This window comes from Lissotriton helveticus, chromosome 1_1 (assembly GCF_964261635.1).
Source record: "Lissotriton helveticus chromosome 1_1, aLisHel1.1, whole genome shotgun sequence".
In the NCBI taxonomy this organism is placed as follows: domain Eukaryota; kingdom Metazoa; phylum Chordata; class Amphibia; order Caudata; family Salamandridae; genus Lissotriton; species Lissotriton helveticus.
Window position 1 is genome coordinate 153,541,556 of NC_136057.1, and position 26,282 is coordinate 153,567,837.

General features: G+C 45.5%; 1 protein-coding gene across 1 annotated transcript in view; it reads left to right on the top strand.

Moving 5' to 3' along the window:
• Positions 1-26,282, top strand: part of AIP (AHR interacting HSP90 co-chaperone) — an 81,858-nt gene that overhangs the window by 15,654 nt on the left and 39,922 nt on the right. The window contains exon 2 of the mRNA XM_078659288.1: positions 8,207-8,386. Coding sequence (XP_078515414.1) covers positions 8,207-8,386 — 180 coding nt within the window. The remainder of the gene's footprint in view (positions 1-8,206; positions 8,387-26,282) is intronic.

A 26,282-nucleotide genomic window follows, 5' to 3' on the forward strand; every position in this document is an offset into this window, starting at 1 on the left:
CTCAACAGCTGTTCTGAAGAAAGGCGCTGGGTCCAAGGTGTTGGAGTGGAGGGTGCAACCAACCACAAACGATTGCATCCTGTGCAGTTTTGTGCATGGATTTACTGGAGAATAGTCAGTTGGTTGACTGGTATGGAGTTTAAATTACAAGGCCAGGGCTCAACGCAAAGCTAACTTATTCAGCACAGAGAAGAGGCAGCGTGAGGGATGATGGGGACGTGTAAGCTCACATAAGCTTTCAGTAGGAGTCCCTCCAAGGAGACATGGTCCCTTCACTGTAAAGGATGTGATAGAAACAAACAAGTGAACATATTAAACATATGCACCATTGATAAACAATCACGCTGTCAGGATAGTCTTACATTTGCACATAATAAAAAACCCACAAAAGACACAGCCGCTCACCTAAAATTGCATCGCTATCGGGGAAAGGGGAATATTTGGCGAATTAACTGGGCAGCGCTCCGAAGCAGCCTAGGAGCAGGTAGAACCGAATAAAAGGACAGAAGAAATAAATGAATATTTATAACTTATAATGGTGCGTTTATAATTTGGGAGCCCGGTTCTGGGCAGTGAAAGTGTATTTTTTCAATAAAATACCCAAAACAGAGTTATTATGCTTTACATTAAGTTTCATCTTCTGTTGGGATCTACCCTCTTACGCCATCCTTAAGCAAAACAGCGTAGCAGGCACTGAAGCCCGCCAATAAAACAACATTATTACAAACTGAAAGAGGCAGTTTTAATTTCAAACATTTTTTATTGAGAAATTGTATAATACAGTACAGTGGTAATGCAAGGGGCGATGCAGGTAGTATAGTTGGTGCCTTTGTGGTTACATTAGGCTTGCCGCTGGGTAGGCTGGTCCAGGTGGTGCGGAGTTCCTGTAAGACAAACTGAAAGAGGCAGTTTTAAAAGTCTGTTGTTGTTGACACTTCATTGAGCATGCGCTTCGGTTCCGCCAGGACCTACTGCCGGGGCAGTCACTGTCACACCACGTGGAAGCAAACCACGCCAAGTCCCTGAACACCCCCACCCCATTCTTTTGTTGTTGCTATTTTTATAACACAAGAAGCTCTGGGCAATCTTCGTGAAATCTTCCTCGCTCCAGAAGACTTACGACACAGGATCACGGGTGTGACCTTTCATGCCAATTACTTAATTATTCCTAAAAAGGTGCGCAAAGTGGATATATGAACCATTACTAGTTATTTGCTGGCGGCTGCTTATAATATATATTATATTACCCATTTTTCATTTCCGACGTGAACGTGGGCCTCATTTAAATTAGTATTTGGCACCAGGGAGTTTTCTTTTTGAATCCCGGTCTCATAATAATGAGCGCGCGCACACCGCACACTGAAGTGTGACTGCGCGCCGCTGCGAATTAAACAAGCCAGTGTGAGCAGGCATATGGAAACACAAGTTAACCTGACCGCAAGTGAACGCGAGAAAGCCTTTAAAATAGGAAACCATACAGATGGCGCAGCTGCTCGCTCCCGCAAGGTAAATGCCACACATGAACGAGGGCTCATTGAGAACAGTGCAGTACAGGCACGAGTTTCCCAAAGAGTCTTGAGCGATTCCAAGAGGTCCCTCCTGAGCAGCCCTTGCACGCTGTGTAGGCAAGACCTAAAAAACAGCCTAAAAGTCGCAAAGAATACAAAGGAATTTGTGATCAACAATACAAATGAAAATATGTACAATATATGTAATTCGATTTAGGTTGCTTGAGTTGACCACAAAAATGCCAGAGGTTACGCTGGGTAGTCGACGGCTTTTCGACCTGCTAGAATCCAGGTCATCATCAGTGCAAACCCCCTTTTGGGATACTTTTGCATACATTGTACTGCAGTGCTGATATAACTACTTGCAAATAAGATACCTCCTGTTTCTTACAAACTCTCTTGTGGTCTCCCTTTTGTCCACTCTGATTGATTAATTCTTCCCTTAATTTGCCCTCTGAATTGATCACCGGTTGAGACATTGTTTTTGTTTACAGTGTTATTGATGCAGTCACTCTCAAGTAAATTCAGGGGCCACTTTTCAAGGCCACTTTACGAGTCCTGAACCTGGGCAAGGACCTGCCACTCTGTTGAGTACTTAGATATTGCTGGTACATCCAGGGCCCAGTCCTCCGGGAGCTGCCAGTGTCATAGGTAAGCTTCTTTGGTGTCCACTCTTTCTGTCCTGTTTCCACTATGCTTCTTTAGTTGCAAAATGGTCCCATAAACATGATAAAAGCCCCTAAAACCACACAATATTCTATCATTTAAATTTTATATAATTATACTTACCATATTTTGTCCCTAAAACAGACATTGTTATAATACAGTGAATACATCTTTACTCCTTACAACAAATTCTTTGGTTTCTATCTTCCATTAATAAAGTGACTTCATTTGCCATCATCACCTTTCGATTTCAGTGTACAGGATATAAAAACCTCTACCATAATTAAGGCACAAGTCAATAGGCGATGTAAAATATTTTACAACACTTCTCACACTTCTACGTTTGCTGTTGTTGTTTTTAGCTTATTCTAGAAACCCATGAATCTTGCACCCAGATCAATTCTGATCCTTATTATTCTCCTTTTAAGCGACATATGGACAACTTATGTAGTTTAATGTAAGGAAGGAGTTCCAGTATCTAAAACTAGTTTAGTTTAATAACCTGTGCATCTGTTGAGATCTGAACTGAAAGCTTCCAATAATGTTTTAATGGAGAATTTCTTTATAGCCTCTTTTGTTTTGAGGTTCTGGCCAGAATAGTGTACCATGCCTAGATATTTCTTGCTACTAACCTTTAAGTCACTCCTTCATAGGCTAGAAATCTTCTCAGGATTGGTGACTTCTAAGCTACGTAACAACCACAAAGGTTAGGTCCTGACTAATACTTCCAGAGAAATGATTCTCATCTCAACTGCATTTCGAATAGTTTTGGACCTTTTTTTAAGTATTTCCCTTCTAGTTGGACAAATGTAAAGCTTTCCCATGAATGAATGGGAGCTTTAACATGACAGGAAATCCAGTTGTTTGCTACTGATCTGTACTTAACCTCCTTTGCAGTAACCCTTTAGATACTCTGTCTATGCTTACTTCCTTGGTGGGTATTTGATCTGCTGGGTGCACATCAAGGACACTGACTGGTGAAAGGACTAAGGCAATTCAATTCAATTCCATTCAATTCATGAAGCTTAATTCGGTTCATACAAAATGACCATAAAAGCACAAAACATATAAAATACAAATATTACAAATTTCAGACACTGTTCCTAAAATAGCATACTTTTACGTGCCTTTATAGACCGATTTAAAAAGGTAGCGGTATAAAAACAAATATCAGCAGTCTCCATATTAAATAACAAACTCATTACCTGGTTAACTGTACATGCACCATATTTAACAAACATGGGTTTCAGATAGGCTATTCGAAAATTCTTGTACAGTTTACAAATCAATGAAAAGTGCAGAGTGCTTTGCTTGGTAACGCCATCACACAGACGCGGCCCAATCAGATGTTTCTTAAGATTTGGCATGGCCACTTAGTGATGTGCTATACCAAACCTCAGCCTGGTTAGCACAAACTTATGGGATGGCCTAGTCACCATGGCTAAATAACATGGGAAACCTTCATTCGTGTTGTATTTACTGTAAAACATGACTGTGGACAAAGATCCATATGCAGAAACCCGTTTCCCTGCTTTTTGGGCCAGGAATGTAGTTTTCAGCTCAACTTTGGAGATCTTGGATGCGGCACTAGGGTCAGTCAATACATTTATATTAAATATTTCTAAATGACAGTCAGCAACATATTTTAACCAAGGGATATTGCGAAATTTATCAAGTAATAAACAATCCTTGATTATAGACTTGTTGAAAGACTTTTCATCCTGAAGCCAGATCGATCGCCATAGCATAAGTGGCCTCATGGATAATAGATCATCTAAAAAAAGGATGTCCAGTTCCCGATGGATCAACTCAGTCGGGGCGGATGTAGGTAAACATAAAAGTTTTTTTAATCCCTTCGATGCTGGCCTGTTTTCGCCGCTGTGCGGTAAACAAGCGAACAGGGCGGGGCCGTGACGAACCCCAGCCGTCATCCGCACACGAGCACCGCGGAGCGTGACGGCTGGGGTTCGTCACCAGCATGCGAAGGGTTAAAAAAAGAGTTCTCCTGTAATTGCAAATTATGGTAGCATATATGACCCCAAACCCCCGCTCCTTACATTGCGATGGTGACACATCTAGCTTGATAAATATTGAGCATATCCCTTGTGCGTCTGTCATCAACTTTTGCCGCAAATCTGAAAACACCATGTGCATTTTTCGCCATTTTGTTACTAATATTATTAAATTCATTGGTCCACTTTGTCTTTCGAGAAGGTTAAACCAAGATAGCAGAATTTATCAACTTCTTGCACCTTTTCACCCTCGATAAAAAAGATAAAAAAGGCATTAGAGGTTTTACTTCTAGCCCCACAAGTCATTGTATGCGTTTTCCCCTTGTTGATAAACAGTTTTCTATCTTTAATAAAGGTAGAAAATCTATCGATCAGACGCTGTAGTCAAAGGGGTGTTCTTGAAAGCAGGACAGCGTCGTCAGCGTATAATAACACTGGTACAGAAACGCCTTTAATTTTAGGGGCATCAGCATTTGCATCTTTTAAAATGTAGTCTATTTCATTAATAAACAGTATAAAAAGTAGGGGGGCTAATACGCAGCCCTGCCTAATCCCACGTTTAACCCTGAATTTCGGGGTGCATTCACCTTTAGTGCCATAGCGCACACATGTTTCCAGTTTTTCGTACAATCTAGCAAGAAAGAAGATTATACCCTCTGGTGCACCGAGCTGTAACAAGGTTGGCCACAGTAGAGAATGGTCAACCATATCAAAAGCACTGCTTACATCTGCAAAGCAGAGGTATAATGAACCCTGTTTAGCTTCAGTGTATTTGCCTATCAGTAGATCAAGATTTATACAATGGTCGAGTGTACCCCGACGCTTCCTAAACCCGAACTAACTGTCGGCCAGGACACCCTCTTGCTCAACCCACTCTTCTAGTCTGACCAGCATAACTCTACTCATGATCTTAACTGAGGAGTCTAGAAGAGAGATGGGGCGATCATTTTTTACATCAGATCTACTGCCCTTTTTGTATATCGGGATTATGATGGATTCCCCCCAGGTTTTTGGTGCCACTGTACATACTGCTGCGTTAAAAACAATGGCCAAAAGAGGGCTCCACATCTCTGGGGCTGCTTTATAAACGACTATAGGGACCCCATCAGGTCCCTGAGCTTTGCCCCCCTTACTAGCACCAATGCCAAGGTCGACCTCTTTAACGGTTCTGTCCAGTGGGATGGTGGGACATCTACTAGGGTTGTTGTCAACACAGTTAGATGAGTCAAAAATTTGAGAGAAGTGCAAGACCCAGTCCTCGCTAGGTACGTTAGATGTTAGCTCAGGTATGTTTTCCTCCTTAAGAAATGCAGAGTTGACTGTTGCCCAAAACAGTGTACAATTAGATAATTCTGCCGCTTCATTAAGTGAGTCCCAAGCCTGCTGCTGCAACTCACCCTTCCTCCTCTTCAGTGCTTGCTTGTACTCTAGTCTTAATTTAACAATTGGGCCGGGGTCCCTTGGCTTTTTTGCAAGAGCGTGTTTTAACGTAATTAATAAACTGGTACATGTATGGTCGAACCATCCCGGTCCTTTTCTGCATTGAGCTTTTTTAGGTCTAGTGAACCTGGCATCGATGGATTTATTGATACCATCAAAAGCAGTTAAAACCCGTTCGTGATCTGTGTCATTTTCAAGAATAAGGGTAATGTCAATTAAACTTTCTTTGACGATAGAACCTAACTGTTCTTTAGCCTTCTACCCTACCCATCTTATTCTAACTCCATTAGGTCTGTGTGGCTCCACATTAACAATTGTGGTACCTGCCTCCACAGTGCTTCTCCCCCACAGGGTCCATGTGAAAGGACTAAGGCAAATATGCAGCCCCTTGCTGGACCGCATGACACATCCTGCTCATGCTGCATTCCCTTCCTTTGTGTACCTGCTGCATATAAATGGAAAGTATCTAGGATAATCTCCGCATAACCCAGCAGAAGTGTGGGATCCTTAAAAAATATAACAGATTTAAGTATTGTGCACACAGCTTGCAGTGCAAAAAGGTGGAGGCTCCTGCCAAAGAATGTGCCATGTGTATTCTTTCATTCTTCAAAGTCGGTGTTGCTTGTGGCCACTTTCACATTAAGGGCCCTTGGTGTTCTTACCTAATTTGGTGTGCAGAAGGGAGATACTGGTGTTGTACCCCATTTGCTGCTGTGCCTTCATTCTAAGTTCCAACCTGACTGTTTGTCGTTTGGAGCTTGTAGTCTGGAGACGCTGCTCTCTTGCAGTTCTATTCTCCTATTAATCTTAACTTTTATCGAAGTTTGTGGAAGCCTGTTGTGATATTTCCTCTAGTGCTATACACTTGGACATATACATTCAAAAGAACTGGTGGTGCTGATGATAAAACTCTTGATTGTGGCACACAGTGTTGCAGGATCACTGCAGAACCCCAGACTGTGTTTTTACGATGGGAACAATACAGGTATTTGCAGCGGTTTAGGAGTGGGCAATAGGTGTAGATAGTTTGTGAAAGTACATTTGAGTTTTGTGATTGCATATGTAGACCGCAGTGATTTTGACGTAAAATAAAACTCTGGGATAACCGTGACATCATTCAGGAATTTTAATTCTAATCTGCAATCACATCTACTAAGTATACCACGTTAAATGATGTAGAACTGTTCATCTGAGACGTAGGAAAATCCTTTGCACCTGGTGTTTGTTATGAACATTTCTCATACGTGGGAGCAAGAGGTTATTATACATCAGACGAGCTTTCGTATAAACTATTCCAGCACTGGGATAGCATAGGTAACCAGTTCCATTAAAACGCCTTTGTGGGTCTCTTCGTGAAAGATGTGAAGCCAGTTTTGGTGATATGTAGTATTTGAGGTTGATGGAAGGGCTGGAATGCAGGGATGACTATTGGAGTGAGAAAAGATGAGGATGTAGTTGATGGCAAGGTTAGGTTGACACTTGCCCAACATCTAAAAGGCATTTTTTTGGGAGATTGAAAAACAGAGCCATGGACGAATCTCGTCCCAGACATACGTCTTCTAATGCTTACCTTACTGAGGTTCTGCCGCTTCTTCAGCAGGCCTTTGGCTTGCAGAGAAGTGATAGTTGGCATCTCCAGGTTCGTATGGATGGTCTTTACTGATGAGGTTCAGTCCCATTTTAAAGATGGGGTTTTAGAGCCTTGGGTATTGGTAGGTGCTTTCTAGTGATTTAAGGTTGGAACCCACTGATGAGCAGTGTTATCAACTCACAAGCAAAGATTTTGACCTAACGAGAGCAGGGTAGATCCTTACTGCCAGGCGGGATTAAGTGTGGCTTCTTTACTCTGCCAATTCTTCTGTACTTTCTTTGTGTATTTGTGCTCTATCTACCAAAAGCGGCATATTATAAACACTTACAAAGTGCCTTTATAATTTGTAAAATTGGGTGTCTGATATTGACCACCGTAACTGCATAACTTCAGTGACCTTTGGGCTCTCTTTTGATTGTAGATAATGCTCACTGGTGTGTGGAGTAGTTTCAACAGGTTTGCATGCCTACTGTTCTGTTCAGTGAGGTTGGTGCCCACAAGTTAGCAAACGTGCGTTCCAGTTCAGTGTGCTTATGCCAACCTCTGAGCATTGTCGAAAAGCTTGCTTTGCTGTGGATCTCTTTATTACACCTTTCTTACTGATAACGTTTTTGGGGAATGCAATTGTCCAAGTACGAATGTTGTCTCCCCCATCGGAGCTAACTTTCAAGCTTTGCACTCTGCCAATGCTTGTCTTGTTCCATCTTCACCTTTTTTTCTGCATTCTTTTAGTCCATTCCGCTTTTATTCTGCCGTCCTAGTTAGTATTTTTCTTTAAATTGTCATTACAACATTCATTTTCCCATTCCTTGCTATTCTTATTTTCTTGTCTTTCTACTTTTTTGCTTTTCCTGCCTTTGCTTTTTTTTTCTTCACATATCCTGCTGTTTGACCACCATATATGTTTATAATGTATTTTAATTTTTTGCCCCATTCTCTTTTTTTTTTTTTAACACTGCACTCCTAATTTCTCTACATTCCACTCTCAGGCCACCTTTCACTACCGGACCCTGAAGTGTGACCCTCAAAGGACGCTAATTGATGACAGTCGCACCAATGGGAAGCCTATGGAGCTGATCATTGGCAAGAAGTTCAAGCTGCCTATCTGGGAGTCCATCATCTCTACGATGAAAGAAGGCGAGCTCTCCGAGTTCTTGTGTGACACACCGGTAAGGATGAAACTTCTCACGACTGACTTATATCGCCCCCCAAGAAGTCCTCATATTTTGTTCTTTTCGTAACATGATTTTCATAATCCAGCATTCCATGTTTTCTATTAACACAGTGCCCATGTATCCAAAATGAAATAGTAGCTCTCAAGGTTGAACTCCACATACGTTATGAAAGCTAAAAGTGGCATGCATTGATGTTTCTCAACAGAGCTACATTTTATTAAGATCACTAAAAGTAGTACATTCATATAATAACATGATTAAGTCGAAAAATAAGTACACACCGTAACCTATGTCAGTGGTTGGTCCCCCTAATGAAATTCACACAGATTGAATCTTAAATCCCCCCAGGTTGTTCTACAAAAGCACTCTGAGGAAATTGTAGCCACTGAAATCACAGATTAAAGCAAAAGTCTTGCAGCTTTTAAAATTATACCATAAAGTACAACTCCTTTCCTCTTCATACACTTTGGAGACCCCCTGTATCTGTTGAAGAAAAATAAATCTTCCAAACTTCTACCGACATGTTGCTTGAATGTAATATTAGGTGGTAGTTTAGTACATCAGCCTCCGTTCTCTTTCTATACTTGGCTCATGGAATTGGTTCATGGGGGGTGGGGGGCAGATTTGGTTACCTCCTGGACCAAAAGTGTGAAAGCTTGTGTGTACTCTGATAGTCTTTGTTTCCTGCCTGAGAAATAAGAGGGACAAAGTTTAAGTTAGCAGTTGATATTGCTATCTCCAGAGTTAGTTTCTTCCCCAGATGGCAAAGACGTGCTGTCTGGTTCACATGCCTGTTGCATTGAGTTCATAAATTATGAAGGACATGAATAGGCCTTTGAAGAAGAGAGTTGGATGTGCTGGCCATGGAATCGCTTTGCTGTGATTGTGATCAACTAACTATGTAGGCTTCACATCTAAAGCCAAATTAGAACACACCTGATCTTGATTCTTGTAGGTGCCGCTTATGTAAACATATTAATGTTAGTGTAGTAATTTACACATACACTGGTGTAAATTCAACATTTATTACTTAGGATAAGCTCTGCAGCCTCCAGGCCAGCTCCCAGCTAATCCAACTGTCAGCCCCCCGAATTCTTATCCTCTTGCATTCCATATTGCATCATAGATAGGAACATTCCTACATATCCCTTCCCCCTACAAAATGAGGAAGGAATAAACATTTCATACATCTATATTCTTAAACATACTGCAAAAGGAAACTTCTTCAGGTTAAAAAATATGCTAAACTACTCCAAAATAAAATTGTGGAAATATAAAACGTACACATAAATACTCTAAAACATAACAGAACATTTATTTCACCCCATTACTCCTCGGGCCCAACCACTTTGCTTAGATTTCCAAAACTCCATTCCTTCCCATCTTCCAACACAGCCACATTTCTCTTTACTCCGATTACTCTCTGGTGTGGAGAATATTTACATATTTACTTTCCTCTTTTAAATAAAAAATAAAATAAATATATATATATATATATATATATATATCTCAAGCAACTCCTTCAGAAAAAGAGCAGAGGCCACAGAGGGGGTTGACAGGGAGATCTCTTTATTCCATCAATTGCTCTCCTTACAGGCGAATGCATTTCGGCATCTCATATGCCTTCCTCAGCGCCAAGAGTCTCACGGGCAGCTGCAGGTAACATCATGTTTAAATATTAGCCCCTTACTGATTGGTTCAGGTCCGCTCCGCCCTCGGGAACAGTGTCCTTTCTCTCCATTCGCAGTGCACTCGGTACTTGTGCACCACAATTCCCAGAATGCAACAGGGATCCAGGTGAGAAAGGCGGGTGATTAAAAGTTAATCATTGCGGAAAATGGCTTTTCTCGATGTCTTACAGCCTTAATCCCTTGCATATGATGAAATGTCAGTGTCCCCCTGGGTCCACCAACCGCATCAACCTCCGTGGCACAGAAATCCGTTCAGCGGGGGCTAGACCGTGAATACAATCTCGCCCAGCGTGGAGCCGAAATAGCTCCCTCACCGCCCCATCTCTTGCTGACCCCGGGGGTGGGCCTTGGTGATCCAGTACTCTGGAAATGTGAAGAGTCCGCCGCAGCAGATGCCAGTGGAGCCAAGGCCAACTTCAGGATGCGGGGGCCTCTGGAGCGCGTCTCTGGCATACGCGCAAAATATAACCAGCAACTCCTTCAGAAAAAGAGCAGAGGCCACAGAGGGGGTTGACAGGGAGATCTCTTTATTCCATCAATTGCTCTCCTTACAGGCGAATGCATTTCGGCATCTCATATGCCTTCCTCAGCGCCAAGAGTCTCACGGGCAGCTGCAGGTAACATCATGTTTAAATATTAGCCCCTTACTGATTGGTTCAGGTCCACCCCGCCCTCGGGAACAGTGTCCTTTCTCTCCATTCGCAGTGCACTCGGTACTTGTGCACCACAATTCCCAGAATGCAACAGGGATCCAGGTGAGAAAGGCAGGTGATTAAAAGTTAATCATTGCAGGAAATGGTTTTTCTCGATGTCTTACAGCCTTAATCCCTTGCATATGATGAAATGTCAGTGTCCCCCTGGGTCCCCCAACCGCATCAACCTCCGTGGCACAGAAATCCATTCAGCGGGGGCTAGACCGTGAATACAATCTCGCCCAGCGTGGAGCCGAAATAGTTCCCTCACCGCACCATCTCTTCCTGGCCCCGGGGGTGGGCCTTGGTGATCCAGTACCCTGGAAATGTGAAGAGTCCACCGCAGCAGATGCCAGTGGAGCCAAGGCCAACTTCAGGATGCGGGGGCCTCTGGAGCGCGTCTCTGGCATACGCGCAAAATATAACCAGCAACTCCTTCAGAAAAAGAGCAGAGGCCACAGAGGGGGTTGACAGGGAGATCTCTTTATTCCATCAAATATATATATATCCTATTTTTTCTAGTCACCACCCAGTCTCCACATTGCCAATGTTTTTACTACACTTTTTTTTTATAATCATACATTTGTTCACTTATCCTCTGCCTTTCTCCCATTCTCATTTTCTTGGTCCTCCGATCAACCCACACTGGTTTCTTATCCTGTAACCACATTGGTGATTCTTTTGTCGCAGGTTCTCGACCTTTGAGATCAATAAAAGACGATGGTCCTGTCATTGAATACGGAGTAATCCTATGGGCCCACATCATTTTGTCCAACTGATCCTTCCAAGGCAGTCCATTAGCTACTGAAAGCTTTATGTTTTCCATAATCACCCGGTATAGCCTTTCATCTAGACCATTTGCCTGAGGTCTAAACATTGGCACTCTTTCATGTCTGATACCCAGTTGCTTCAGGAAATTCACCATTAATGAAGTGAATTGTTTCCCATTATCTCTGGTAATCACTCTAGGAATTATTCTGTAAACCACTTACCATTGTAGTCTACAATGACAGCCAAGAATCAATCTCCTCTCCCCAAATTTTCTTCGGCCCAATAAAATCCACAGCCAAATGTTCCCCCGGTTTCTCAGGCAGTTACCACCAGCTCCTAAGTGGTTCCCTACTTATCTTGCTCTTATATACTATTACTGTCTATTGCTCTTATATCTATTACTACACGCACTACAGTCTCTCACCATATCCTCTTATATCCATTACTACTGGCACTACAGTCTCTCACCTGTGGCCAATCTGACTTTGCTTACATCAGTGGTAACCACAGTTTTGTTATTTACATGAAAGTGAAATAGTGGAGGGTCCTTAATGATAGATTGTTTGATCTCAACAAATATACTTTCACACTCCTTGCCCCACTCAAACTCATACTTATTCTTTAACAATTGCATGGGTTAAAAAATTTCGGTGAAATTGCGTATACACTTCCCCAAAAAACTTTTAATTGTTCCTTATTCTGTGGCCTAGGTACATCGGATACAGCTTTGAAAATGTTTTTCTTAGGCTTAATATTCATTGCCGAAATTTCATGGCCTAAGTAATCCAACTTGTTCTATTTCAACTGACATTTTTCCCTCTTTATGGTCAGTCCTCGTTTTTCAATCCTTGATAAAACATCATGCTCCTTTTCCGATCCGCCTACCACCAACATGTCCTCATGTAAGCAAGCATAAAACTTTCTTCATTCCATGGAAAATACTGTGCATCATCCTTTGGAAGACAGCTGTGGCGACTGCGGGGCCAAATGGCATCCTACAATAGCGGAAAGCTCCCAGAGGTGTGACGAATGTAGTTAGTGGCCTTGACTCTTCGTGTAGGTTTACTTGTTGGTATGCGGATGACATGTCAAGCACACTAAACCATTTCCCCCACCCAACATGTCAGAGCTTTGGTAATGGCTGTCTGTCGCCTATATATTCCTGTTCAGTACCCCCAAACCTATACATATGCAAATCTTCCTACCATCCTTCGGCGCCACCAACACTGGAGAGCACCACTCTGACGACTCGTTTGGCTCTATGATCCCTTCTGCAAGCAACTTATCCAACTGTTTTTTTTTTATGGTTCTTCCATTAGGTACGGGACTGATTTTACTTTATGGACCTCGGGCACACCTTTTTCTTTTAAATTATTCTATGGGTGAAACCCTTCAATAATACCAATTTTTCTGAAAAACGTGGAAATTTAAGTAATATATTCTCACAATGACTTTCCTCTTTTTCCTGCACATTTACTGTTTCTACTATTATGACAGGTTCATCAGCATTTCGATCCAAAACAGAATTCATATCCTTCTGGTGCCGCCACCCTAGAAGAGCCAAACCCTCTCTGGTTATATACACCCTTCCTCGAACATTGCATTCAAGAATGTTCTTGAATTCAATGTTCATCCATCTCATCCCCACGATCTCTATCCTCTTTCCACCATAGGTTACCGCTTTTATGTCAGACACTTGTAACTCTGCTACATTCCCCTTGAACTGTTCTTCTTAGGTATTCATTCCAATGAGAGTGAATAAACTACCCAAATCCTCACTCCGTTCATCGTCACCTCACAGAGCGGTTTCCCGAATTTACAAGTAATCTCAATGCTTATCCTTTCATCCTTTTCTGTATACCCACCAGAACTCGTTTCATGCACTGTTTCTACAACCTGATACACTGATTACACCACTTCCTTTAAGTCTTTGCAAGCATTATCTATCATCTTAGCACCCATCTTAGCACCCTGTATTTTCCCTTGTGTTCTGCACACTTTAGCTAGATGTCCTTTTCTACCCGAACTTCTACAAGTAAAATTTCTAGCTCCAATCATAGTACTTCAGCTAATATGTTCCAGACTACCACATCTATAAAAAATAACAGTTCTCCGCATATTTCCTTAATTCTTGCTCGCCATAGTACCAACTCAACTACTTGTTCCATATTTAACCCCACTACTATTTCCTTATGTTTTAACTTGTTTTTCTTTTCCATTTCTTTCACTTCAGTCACACCTTCCTCTTTAACTTCAATCACTTACTCATTACCCATATCCATTCCTTTGAGCCACATTGCAGCTTCCTCCGTGCTCCTTGTAATTTGGATTGCCTCCTCTAAGTTTGAATCCTTTGCCAATAATTTTTCTTTAACCTTTCTTTTCTTTGTACAATGTACAATTTATTCCCTAATTAAACTCTGCTAAATCCTGAAATTGAAAAGTAATGGCAATCCCCTCAGTGCCGCCACATAACTCAAATTGTCTTTATCCTCCCTCAGGGTACGGGAAAAAAAGTGTACCTTTCAAAAACAATATTTACCATTCGGAATAAAATGTTTATCAAGCATTAATAATGACGTCATATACATTTGCAGCTTGACCATCCCTTTCACCCAATGATGCCTCCAGTAAATCATCATATACTCTCCTCATCTCCTAAATGATCTAAGAGAATCACTTGTTTCCTTATCAGTCCGTATTTGTCAGCCCCTATAGCCAACACATAGGTAAAAAACATATTTTTCCATGTCTTCTGTGAAATTGTTGGTTCACCAGGTGTGTGTAGGAAAGTGGGTGGCGCCATCATACTGTGTTCAGCCATCCTGTAAATAAATGTGAACATACTAAAGTAATTGACTAAAATAATTAGTCCTATAATTGAAGTCCTTCCGTTGTTTCTGTGAGATTGAGTTAATACAATAGTCCTTTCTTTGTTTTGCTAAGAATTAATTAACACACTAGTCCTTTTATGATGTTTATAATTAGAGTCCTAAACCTGCTTGTGGAGATGAGTTCAATGTGAACTTGCAGGTACATTTTTTATAATTTAAACTGTTTCCTTCCTCGTATGGAATCCTAATATGATCCTGGCGTGGTTAGATTTGAGGGTCTCTAGTTGGCAGAGGTAGGTACCTTTGACCAAATAAGGACCCTTGCATCTAGTCGGGGTAAGGGGCTACACTCCTAAAATAACCCCTGCTCACTCTCTTGGTAGCTTGGCACGAGAAGGCAGGCTTATCTCAGAGGCAGTGTGTAAAGCATTTGTGAACACGTACAGTAATACAGTGACAACACTACAGATGGACACCACACATGTTGTATTCTAAAAATAAGTATTTTTATATAGACTTAACACAAGACCAAACAACAAAAATCCACAATACTGTACTCACTCAAAAATAGACTCTAAAATATTATAAAATAGCTCAATTCTCTCAAGTTGTAAATGCAACACTTTACTCTCAATGTACCTTGAATGCATAACGCAAAGAAAACAAAAGGGTCGTAGGGAAGGTGATGCGTCGGTTTCTTACACGCAGGGGAATGGATGCGTCAGTTTCTTACTGCTGCGCAGGGGAGTTGATGCTCGCTTCCTTACTGGGTGGGGAGGTGATGGCGTTTTGGTTTACGAGGCGACAACGTCGTTGTGATGCGTGCATGCCTGACTGCTGTGCGGCGCCTTGGTGATATTTGGAGCCGCGACAGGCACTGCGAAGCGCTTCTCCGGTGATGCAACGGCAACCTCTGTGGCGGGGTCCCACTTCTCCGGTGATACGCCGCGTTTCGGCGATGCGATGATGGCAGCAACACGCTTCTCGGCATTGCGTCGCGCTTCCAGCTCCCAGCGACACACAGTCTCTCAGAAGGTCCAGACAACAGCAGGCACTTCAATTCCCAGCAAGGGAATTCAGGGGGGAGCTGGTTGGTGATGTCTTGTAACTGAGACTTCAGGCAGGAGGCAAGTTCTAGTTCAAGCCCTTGGAGATTCTTCTTCAAGTTGATAAAAAGCACAGTCAGTCCTTTTCTCCTTTCTTTGGCAATGAAGCAACCACTGCAGGGCAACCCCCAAACATACTCCTCCTTCAGCTTCCTGGTTGTTCTCCTCAGCAAAGGTTTGTCTTGATTCCCAGAAGTGTTCTAAAGTTCTTGGGTCTGGGTCCCAATATTTATACTCATTTTTCCTTTGTTCTCTGAAGACAGAGAGGCCTTTGACTTGTCCAAACAAGTTCTGGTCAGTCCTGGAGCACTTTGTTGACAAGACTCCTTCTTCCCTTTCAGTGTAGGCCAGGGACATCAGACGCACCACAGGAGGTGGAGCCAGCATTGTGGATGAAAGCACAGCTCTATTCAGGTCCCAGGTGCAACTCCTCCCTCCCATCTGCATGCAGATCTCTCTTTTCAGCCCTGTGCTGACTCACCCTGTCTCCTAGAATCCCCCAGCCAATGTCACTCAAACTCCAGACAAGGAATACACAACCTAGCAGAGACAGGCTTGGATAGTTAGGCAAGAAAATACCTACTTTCTAAAAGTGGTATTTTCAAACACAGAATGTTAAAACCAACTTCACTAAAAGATATATTTCATCATTCTGAGTTCAGGCATACTAAACTCAAATTTCTACCCAGTTCCCTGAGTCAGTTAGGATTATAAGGTGTTCTAATCAAATTGCCTATTCTGGCCTAGGGGGAACAGGTAGCTTTGTAATAGTGAAAAACGAAAATGGCTGTAATTCACTATTAGGACATGCCACACACATCAAGGCATGTTCTACCTTTTACCTACAATGCACCCTGCCCTTGGGCCTACCTTAGGGGTGACTAACATGTATAAAAGGGGAGGTTCAGGGTGCAAGTGGGTGCACTTGCCCAGTTAACATGGCAGTACCAGACTGCCCACAGGCTCTGCAATGGCAGACCTCAGACACACTTTACAAGCTGCTCCGGTGGGTGGCACAATCAGTGCTGCAAGCCCACCAGCAGCATTTGATTTACAATCCCTGGGCACACGCAGTGCAGAGTACTAGGGTCTGACAAGTAAACCAAACAAGCCAAATCATGGAGTCCCTAATCCATACATCAATTTATCATAGGGAGCACTTGCACTGAACAGCAGTGGCACAGTGCCCAAAAGCATCTAAAACCAGCAAACGCATAAGAGGCAACAGCAAAAAAAATGGGAGACCCACGCCAATGGTGCCAGGTTTAACGGGCTTTAATACAACGCAGTGGCAAACATCAGTTATCCAAGCCGAGAAATCAGATGAAGCAGCACATCTTGTACAAAGTGCTGCTTACAGCCTAATGGTTGCGTGGCGAGAGGCAGTGCGCAGCTTCAGGGAAATGCTTGAGCGCTGGGGCCGCGTGAGGAAACAAAGGAGATTGCTTTTGATGAGCAAACGCTCGAGCTCAGTAGTTAACGGAATTATCTGAGCCTAAACTTACAACTTCGAAATCTCGCATCCTTTGACTTTACTTTGACCGTTCACTTATATACTTCGGGCAATACTTAGATACTTTGCAACCATACTTGGTATTTTTCCAGAGCCCGCGGAACACACCTTTGTTGTCTTGTCTTCTCTTAGTTCAAGACACACTCTCATTGACTGAAGTTCAATTAAAGGTAGTGCGATCCCTGCTGTGTCTGTCCATCATATTTAGAGAGAGATAAATAATGTGCAGTCTGCCGGACTACTTCAGTGAGCCTTCCTTAGGCTCGCCACGGGTGTAGGTCACAGGATCATATGGGTGTAAATTCAACCATCTTTATTTAAGGTAAGTACTGCAACCTCCAGCCAGCTCACAGCTAATCCAACCGTCAGCCACCAGAATTCTTATCCTCTTACAGACTATATTGTATCATAAATAGGAACATTCCTACAGTTAGCTTATAAAGCGCACATTCTCCCAAAGATCTCTTGGAGCTGGGAGGGTAAAGAAGACGACGCTAGAAATGGTCAGAAGCGTAAGCATTAAAAGCTTGTTTGAACATCCATGTCTTTAAGGCTTTTCTGAACAACCTTAGACGTGTAATGGAGCTATTTTGTTCCTTTGAGGCCAGAATGGAAAAGCTTCGACCTCCAGACCTAAGCTTCCTAAATCTTGGTACCCCTAATAAATTAGTGGGTGCTGGGTGAAGAGCTATTTTAGGGGTGTATTTCCCCATCGGATCTGCTAAGAAATCGGGGGCAAGGCCGTGCACTGTCTTGAAATTTGAGTAGCAGATTTTAAATCCAATGCAGTATTTGATTAGAAGCCAATGCAGTTTCTTCAAGAGCGGTGTAGAAAGAGTTCTTCACAGAACTCCATAGGTAAGTCTAACAGCCGCATTCTGTATTAGTTGGAGCCTCCTCAAATCACAATATGGGAGGCACAGAAAGATTCCATTGGCAAACTCCAACTTTGGCCATGTGATCCCTGTTATAATGGTTTTTACTGCGTCTTTCGTAAGAAATGATTGCGTTTTCTTAACAGTTTGAAGTATAAAGCCCATTTTTAGACCACCAAATTAATGTGGTCGCATCGAGAGATGCTGGTCAATTAAGACTTCTACGTTATTTGCCTCTCTCTTTGGTACCAGTAGTGCACCCATCTCTGGAGGCCAGACATGACCGGACCTAGGTGATGAATTTTGATTCAGCACCACGTTCTGTTTTTCCTTGCGTTCGGTTTTAGATGGTTATAGCTCATCCGTTCCTGATGAACTGCATCCTATTCAAGAAACGGTCCTGGGCAGAGGTATCTAGCTGCAACAGAATCTGGCAGTCATATATCTACATAGTTAAAAATCCAACCACCTCTCTTAACCGATTCCTTCACAAGGGGTTGAATATAAATATTAAAGAAGTGTGAAGATGAGGCCGACCCCTGATGGACTCCACATACATGTTTTAATTCTGTGGCCCTAAACTGAGTAAGTTGAATTGCCTGCATCCTGTCCCCCAGAAAGGAGGCTGGCCACTTTAGAACAGCCCCCCTGAAGCCTGCATCTTTCAGCCGATTAAGTAGAATTAAATGATCCTCCATATTGAAGGACTCCGACGAGTCAAGAAGGACCAAGGCTCGAATATGGATGTCATCTAGGTCATTTCTTAAATCATCAATGGTGGTAGAACAATGGCTTTTTTTTAATGTGTCTGCAACAGCTCCTGATAACGGGTAAGTATTTAATACGCGGGTCAAGGTCGCTGTTATGACAAGTTATCTGCTGCATCACATGGCTACCCCAATTTTACTTTCGTTAAACTAGCATCATGTATTAGTTTTAAAAGAGTCTAACTCAATCCGATTTTCCTCTAAGTCAGGCCATTTGCATTCCAATTTGGGGTTACTTTCGATGGAAACCTTAGTCAGCCTGATTTTATCTATGAAGAATGTAGTTAGCATGTCACTTTTCACCTGAGAGTGAGTCAAGGTCTGGTCAGTCATCTCTGTGCTGGTCAAACATTGTATAATGTCCTTAAGTAGATTCTTGGATTTATACCTCTGTGGGCCCGAAGCTTATTCAGGCCATGGTCAGCCCAAGGCTTGATTATTGCATTGCCCTTTCCCTCAGGCTCTCACAAACAAGACTCCATAAACTACATCACATCCAAAATTCTGCTTCGCATCACTTGCTTGAACTTCCTAGACGCGCCTCTGTTGGGGCTTGCTTGAGAGAACTCCACTCACTTCCAATTAAGAAGTGAATTGCCTTTAAAGCAGTCTGTTATTGCTACAAGGCTTTGTCACATTTTGGTCCATGGTATCTTCATTCTTTAATTAAACCTTATGTCCTGGTTAGAAATGTAAGATCATCTGATGCTAGTTTAGCTCTGGTCCCAAAATTCCATAAAGCCATAATTGGAGGCAGCTCTTTTTGTTATCTGGCTCCCAAAATCTGGAACACTTTTCCTTTAAAAATCTGATGAGGGGTGAAACGCCTAAAACAGGTCCTAGGATGCTTGTTTCTGGTCCAGGGAGGACCTGACCTGGCAGTTCGGGCTGAACTGTTCCCATGGGGAACAGGGTCCAGATTGATTTGCATATGGCTGGGTCAAACCTGGAATGGCGTGGCGTACAAATAAACAATGAATTTAACCCAGATCTGTGACTGGGAGTGAATGTTCAATTGATTAAGCATCCCATCCATCATCTGTTCTTTTTACATTTGTCGCCCTAAGTGGGAAGGATATGCCCAGACGTGGGTCCAGTGCTGGCTACGCCACCAGATTCAAGTTATCCTGGCTGATGAGGGGTGAAACCAAGAAGCGGGTCCTAGGATGCATGTTTCTGGTTCAGGGAGGACCTGGCCTGGCAGTTTGGGCTGGACTGTTCCCATGGGGAACATGGCGATTACTGATTTGCATATGGTTAGGTCTAAACTGGAATGGCGTGGAGTACACAAAAACTATGGATTTAACCCAGATCTGTGACTGGGGTGAATGTTCGACTGATTCAGCATTCCGTCCATCATTTGTTCTTTTTGTATTTAAAAATCTGCAAGCGGGGGGCGTGGCTACGAGCCGACTGTGATGGCGGCGTAGTGCGAGAGCTCTGAGGCCGAAACAGCTCTAACTGCATTTATCCGTCTAATCATCCGGCTTATTGTGCCCTCTGGAAGCCGGGCCGGGGTGCCGAGACTGGGAGGCACTGTCCGACCCTGTCCCGGGTAAAATCGAGTGCCGCCGGCTGGAGGTAGACCGAGAGAAAGTGACGGGCCCTGCCGCGTATCCGGACACCGTCCTGCCGTAGAGCTGAGACCGACCGGAAGTGCCCTGTGCTCGGGGTGCTACACCGGAAGGTGCCGCTGGTCGACTACGGACCGCATCGCCGACGTGAGAGTGGAGGTAGGCCTGTCTCGGACCATCGTTCGCCCGGCGGCGCTGCTGCCCAGGCGTGCGGAGCATCCGGAACCCCGACGACGGAACGCCCGCTGAGCCCGGAGCCCCCCCCCCCCCAGGATCGGGAGGACCTGCGGACTGCTGTCCTGCTTGTGTGCGCCGGCGGCGCTTGCTCCCACCCCCCCCCCCCCACCCCCCCCTGGGCATAACTGTCTTTCGCTGCCTGGTGTGGGAGCACGGACACCACAATTAGACGTGACCGGGGGTGACTAGCTGGCCGTTGGGTATCCGAACCTGCATACGGCTGGGCTCACAGTGATTGGTGAGACGGAGTACCAACATACCCTGTGACTGTACTGGGACATTGGGTGCTGGCAGGCGCTGGAGGAGTGCGCTCCTGTGCATTTAACACTGGGACAGCGGGGGAACTCATTACTTCAACGCTTCCTTTTCCAAAACGCCACTACACTGTTTCCTCTTGTGACGCGCGAGGGGCCCTGGAAGAAGACGCCATTTTGGGCGCTGCTTCGCCCCAGCCTACGACGGGTGTGACGGCGACATCCTGCGTGTGGAGACCCGGGCACAGTCAGCGAAACGACAGCCTACAGTCATGACGGGGAGGGGACCCAGAAATACTACGGCGCAGTCGAGACTGGAGAAATATGCCTTCGAAAAATCTGCCGTGCAGCACCCGGAGGGCCGCCCGTCCACGGGGAAAAGCCCAGAAAGTGAAAGCTCCAAAAGAGTGACACTAGAGGATCTAATGAAGATGCTCACCAACGTCCAAGCAACGGTGGGGTCTATCTCGACGGACGTTGGCCTCCTAAGAGCCGACTTCCACAAGATGACGGAGCGGGTGGCGCAGGTGGAAGTCGTAACCAAATCTTTGGTGGAAGATACCTCGGAACTACAGCTCGCTGCGGAGCGTCTGGAAGCGGTCACTAGAAAGCTACAGGAACGACTGGACGATCAGGAGGGATGCTCTCGGAGGAACAACGTCCAAATTTTAGGCATTCCGGAGTCGGAGGGCAAGCAAACGATGGATTTGTATGTGGAGGACTTAATGAAGACGAAACTGCAACCGAAGGGCCTCTCCCACTTCTTCTCTGTCGAGAGAGCGCATAGAGTGCCTGGGGGGGCGCCGAAACCGGGGGCGCCACCGCGACCAGTGCTGGCCAGACTTTTCAATTTCCGTGATAGGGATGCCATACTTCAAGCAGCCAAGATCTCGGACCCTATTAAAATACTGAACTCCACTGTGGCCTTCTTCCCAGACTATACGGCTGAGGTAGCCCGGCGCCGAAAAACCTTCACCGATATCAAAAAAGCTTTGTGGGCCAAGGAGCTGCCCTACTTCATGCTTTTCCCGGCAAGACTGAGAGTCGTGGACAATCATAAAGCATGGTTCTTTGACACCCCGGAGGCGGCGAGAGACTGGCTGGAGGGTTGGGGGCACATTGAGGCTCCGCGTCGTACCGGCAGGAGTCAGCGTGACCAAAAGGCACCTACTCAGGCGAATCAACAGGCATCGCAAGGACATAGTCCGGACCTATTTGCTGAATCAGGACTGGGGGACGGCGAGCCTCTGGAGGAGTGACTGCCGGAACTTGGGACCACTGATCGAACTCTCTACCGAAATCTGGCTGTGAGGCCCTTGATGTTCACTCCGTGCCTGGCGGACGAGGGCACACGGAGCTGGTTGTGAGGTCACAGACCAGCTTACCCCCTACAAGCAAGTACAATGGGTTGGTTTGGGACAAAGCGCTCTGCTAAGTTGGGGAGGCGGGCGGTTTCAGACCCGTGCAGCAGGGAGGCAGGGAGGGGGGAGGGAAGGGATTGTTCGAATGTTTTAGTTTTAGTTCTGGTTCAGTGCAGCACGACACGACCTGTTCCATACCACACGAAGGCGACAAGTTTCTTGGTGAAGGCGCGCGGCGAGACACGTCCCCTATTGACTGACACGACATCTCACACACACCTTAATGGCAGCACACGTGCGAGACGCTCCTGAGAATCGTACACCACATTCCTCTCATGCATCGACCTTTACGGTCCTAACCTGGAACGTCAGGGGACTGGGCGACAGGGTGAAGAGGGACCTAGTGTTACAATACCTGAAACGCTGCAAACCAGCGATAGTCCTCTTACAAGAGACTCATCTGGTTGGCTCGGCCTCGAAGGCGATGGATAGATGGGGGTATAGGTTCATTGCACACGCAGATTTCTCTTCCGGCTCTAGAGGGACGGGGATACTTATTCGGAAGAACTTTCAAATGGTGTGTCAACAGACAAAAGTGGACAATCAGGGACGTTTTGCAGCAGCTACATTGCAGTGGGAGGGCCAACTGGTCAACTTTGTGTCCGTGTATATCACTCCCGGCCTGCATGCCTCAGCACACACGGCCCTTGCTGCCTTTCTCCTGTCATTACCGGCGGCGACGCTAGTGATAGGGGGCGCCTTTAATGATGTTCTAGATCATGAGATGGACCCGCGTGCCACGACGGTGCGGGGAGGCGGGCGACTTACTGGACTATTGGATGCCCTGGGGTTGACGGACTGCTGGCGACACAAACATCCCTACGACAAGCAGTACACTTATTACTCGGTGACACATCACTGTCTATCACGTATAGATTACATTTTAATGTCAGGGGACGGGCTACACGGCGTCGGGGAAGTGGACATCTGTCCCAGGGGAATCTCAGATCACTCTCCGCTGCGACTCACATACACAAATTACTGCTCCCGTAGAAGCCGCATTTTTCCTATTCATGCGGGCTATATGCAGAGTGCCCCTTTGAGGAAAACCCTTTCCAGCACTGCTAAACACTATTTCCAGGAGAACTCGGGCTCCGTGGGCTCCCATAGTACCCTATGGGAAGCGTATAAAACGGTCATACGTGGGCAGGCAATTGCGTCCATAGTTGCTCATAAGCGAACTCAGAATCAAGAACTTAGCACCCTTGAGGACGCGCTTAAGGATGCCATCTCTGACCAAGAGGCCCACCCGTCGCCGGGAGCCGCTCGGGCAGTCCGACTGCGGCAAGTTGAATGGAAAGCATTCCAAAGAGAAATGGTACAGACTACGATTCAGACCTCTCGTCATAGGGTATATGAGTTGGGCGATAAAGCTGGGAAGATGCTGGCTTGGCTCGACAAAAAAGAAAAGGCAGGCAGGGTCATAGCACAACTGAAACTACCTGAGGGAAATTCGACCTCGGACTCGGGAGCCATGGTCGAACTGCTGGCTGATTACTTTGAGACAATTTATGCCCCCCAAGCGACGTACTCGTACTCGATGTTCGAAGACAGCCTAAAAGTGGGAGAACTCCCTCAAGACCAACGCCTTGCCACAATTATCCCGATCCATAAACCTGGTAAAGCACCGGAGACATGCAGCTCTTACCGCCCTATCTCCTTACTGAACACCGAGCCAAAGATCCTTGCCAAATTACTGTCACTGTGTTTGGCCCCCCACCTTGCCACCTTGGTCCACCCGGACCAATCTGGCTTTATGCCAAATTGTAATACCTCACATAATCTGCGCCGCCTACAGGCGGTGCTGGCTCGCCGGGACTACATACAAGAGCCGGCGGTCCTTCTCTCCCTTGACGCCACTATGGCGTTCGACACCGTGGAATGGCCTTATCTATTTGCGGTGCTTCGACACATGGGCTTCGGCCTCAAGTTCTGCGCGTGGGTCCGCCTGCTTTACACCAGGCCCTTGGCCCAGGTAGCGGCTAATAGTCACATCTCCAGAGACTTCCCGCTTGGCCGTGGGACGAGGCAGGGCTGCCCGCTATCCCCCTTATTGTTCGCGCTAGTCCTTGAACCGTTGGCGATTTGGATTCGATGGGAACCGTCCATCAAAGGTATTAGGTGGTCACCGTCGTGGGAGGATCGGATTTCCCTCTACGCGGACGACATCCTTCTCTACCTCACCTCCCCTAAAAAATCAATCCTAGAACTACTTAATGTTTGTGAAAAGTTCGGGCGAGTCTCGGGATATAGAATTAACTGGACTAAATCGGTCTTGTACGTCCTTGCCAGCTGTCCGCCCTCACTCCCGGTAGACTGTACGTTACGTTACACAGACACCCCTTTCAAGTACCTGGGTATCCATGTGTCATCCAACCCGGACGACTTTCATGCCCTAAATTGAAAACCCCCCACTGGAGCGGTTCAATCGAGACGTTAAGGTGTGGCGTTCTCTCCCTCTCACCCTCCTGGGTAAAGCCGCATTGTTAAAAATGATGGCATTGCCCCGTTTTCTTTACCTCCTCGAGAACACGCCGTTCCAGGTCCCCCCCTCTTACTTCAAAGCTATCGCAGCAGCGGTCTCCAATTTGCTGTGGGACGGGAAGCCGGCGCGGATTGCGCAATGCAAACTTGTGAAGGACTGGTACGATGGGGGCATATCGCTCCCTAATATGGAACTGTATTACTGGGCTGCCCATCTTAAGCAAATCAATTACTGGCTACACGCCCCACAGTCGGAACCCGCCTTTTTAGCGGACAGGCAGGGTATTGAGTCTAAGGGACTGTTAAGAAACCTCTATAGTCGCGGAGTCCCATCCGACCTAGTAGGTCCGACCCGACACACGGTTCAGCTCTGGTATAAGGCACATAGGCACCTTCGGTGCGCGAATGTTGTTACGCAAATGACACCCCTATGGGATTCACACAGACTGGGCTTCATGGGTAATAGCAAAGGGTTCCAAGCGTGGGACACCATAGGTATATCGGTGGTGGGGGATCTCTGGAGGAAGAACACCATAGTGGACTCTACTTATTTACAAACCAAACACGATATGGCCCAGTCGGAGTACTATAGGTACTTGCAGATACGTTATGCGCTACTGTCGGCCATCCCGGTGGGAACGAAACTACCGGAATCCACCCCTCTAGAGGACAGGCTGCTGACAGAGCTTATGCCTCACAAAGCGACGTCCTTCACGTACCGGAAAATGGTCAATCACCTCCCTGACATGCTATCCAAATTGCGTTTGACCTGGGAGGGCATTATTGGCGACCTAGATGACTCTGAATGGCAGGAGGCTCTCTCGTCGCCCCGAGAAACAGCGATTCCTTCCAGACTTAAACTGGTTCAGTTAAAAGTACTACACCGCACATACTACACTAGAACGGTCCTTTACAGTATAGGGAGGGCCACTCACGAATATTGCCTCCGCGGCTGCAGAGAGAGAGGCACATTCTTCCATACCATTTGGGACTGTAGCCGGGTGGCCATGTACTGGACTTGGGTAATGCGGACCATTTCCCAAGCCACGACTGTTTCCCTGATGCCCAACCCACGTCGCTGCCTATTAAACATCTGGGAGGCGGACGACTCGACCCATCGTCAACAGGACTGGGCCATGCTGGGTATGTTGGTGGAAAAACGTAATGTTGCTAGACTGTGGGGTTCTAATGTACTGCCTACACTGCGTGACTGGTGTGGGGACATGGATGAAGCTATGGTGGCCGAGAAGGCAGTATTTGTACACCGGGGATGTCCTGGAAAGTGGTGGCAAATTTGGGGGGCTTGGAACAAATTTAGAGGGGACATATGTGAGCCGCCACGGGCTGACCCTGATGAGTGTCTTTCAGACTAAGAGTTAGGCCTGGGATCTATATATGTAAATGGTTGACTCTCCTGCTGTATGGAACCACGTCCTACTGCTTAGCGGATGTTATAATGCGGGGGGCGGGCCGGCGGCTACACTGCCAATGTTAACTTCGCTGCACATTTGAACATTGTGTTGTCGCCTGTGGAGACCTGAACGTTATTCACGTGTTTTTATATTAATGCACTGTTTTTTTACTTGGTTAAAACAAAAATCATAGACCTAAGTCATCTCGTATATTAGTATTGTCTGCATTACGGTACAACATGCTCTCATTTGCCGCCGG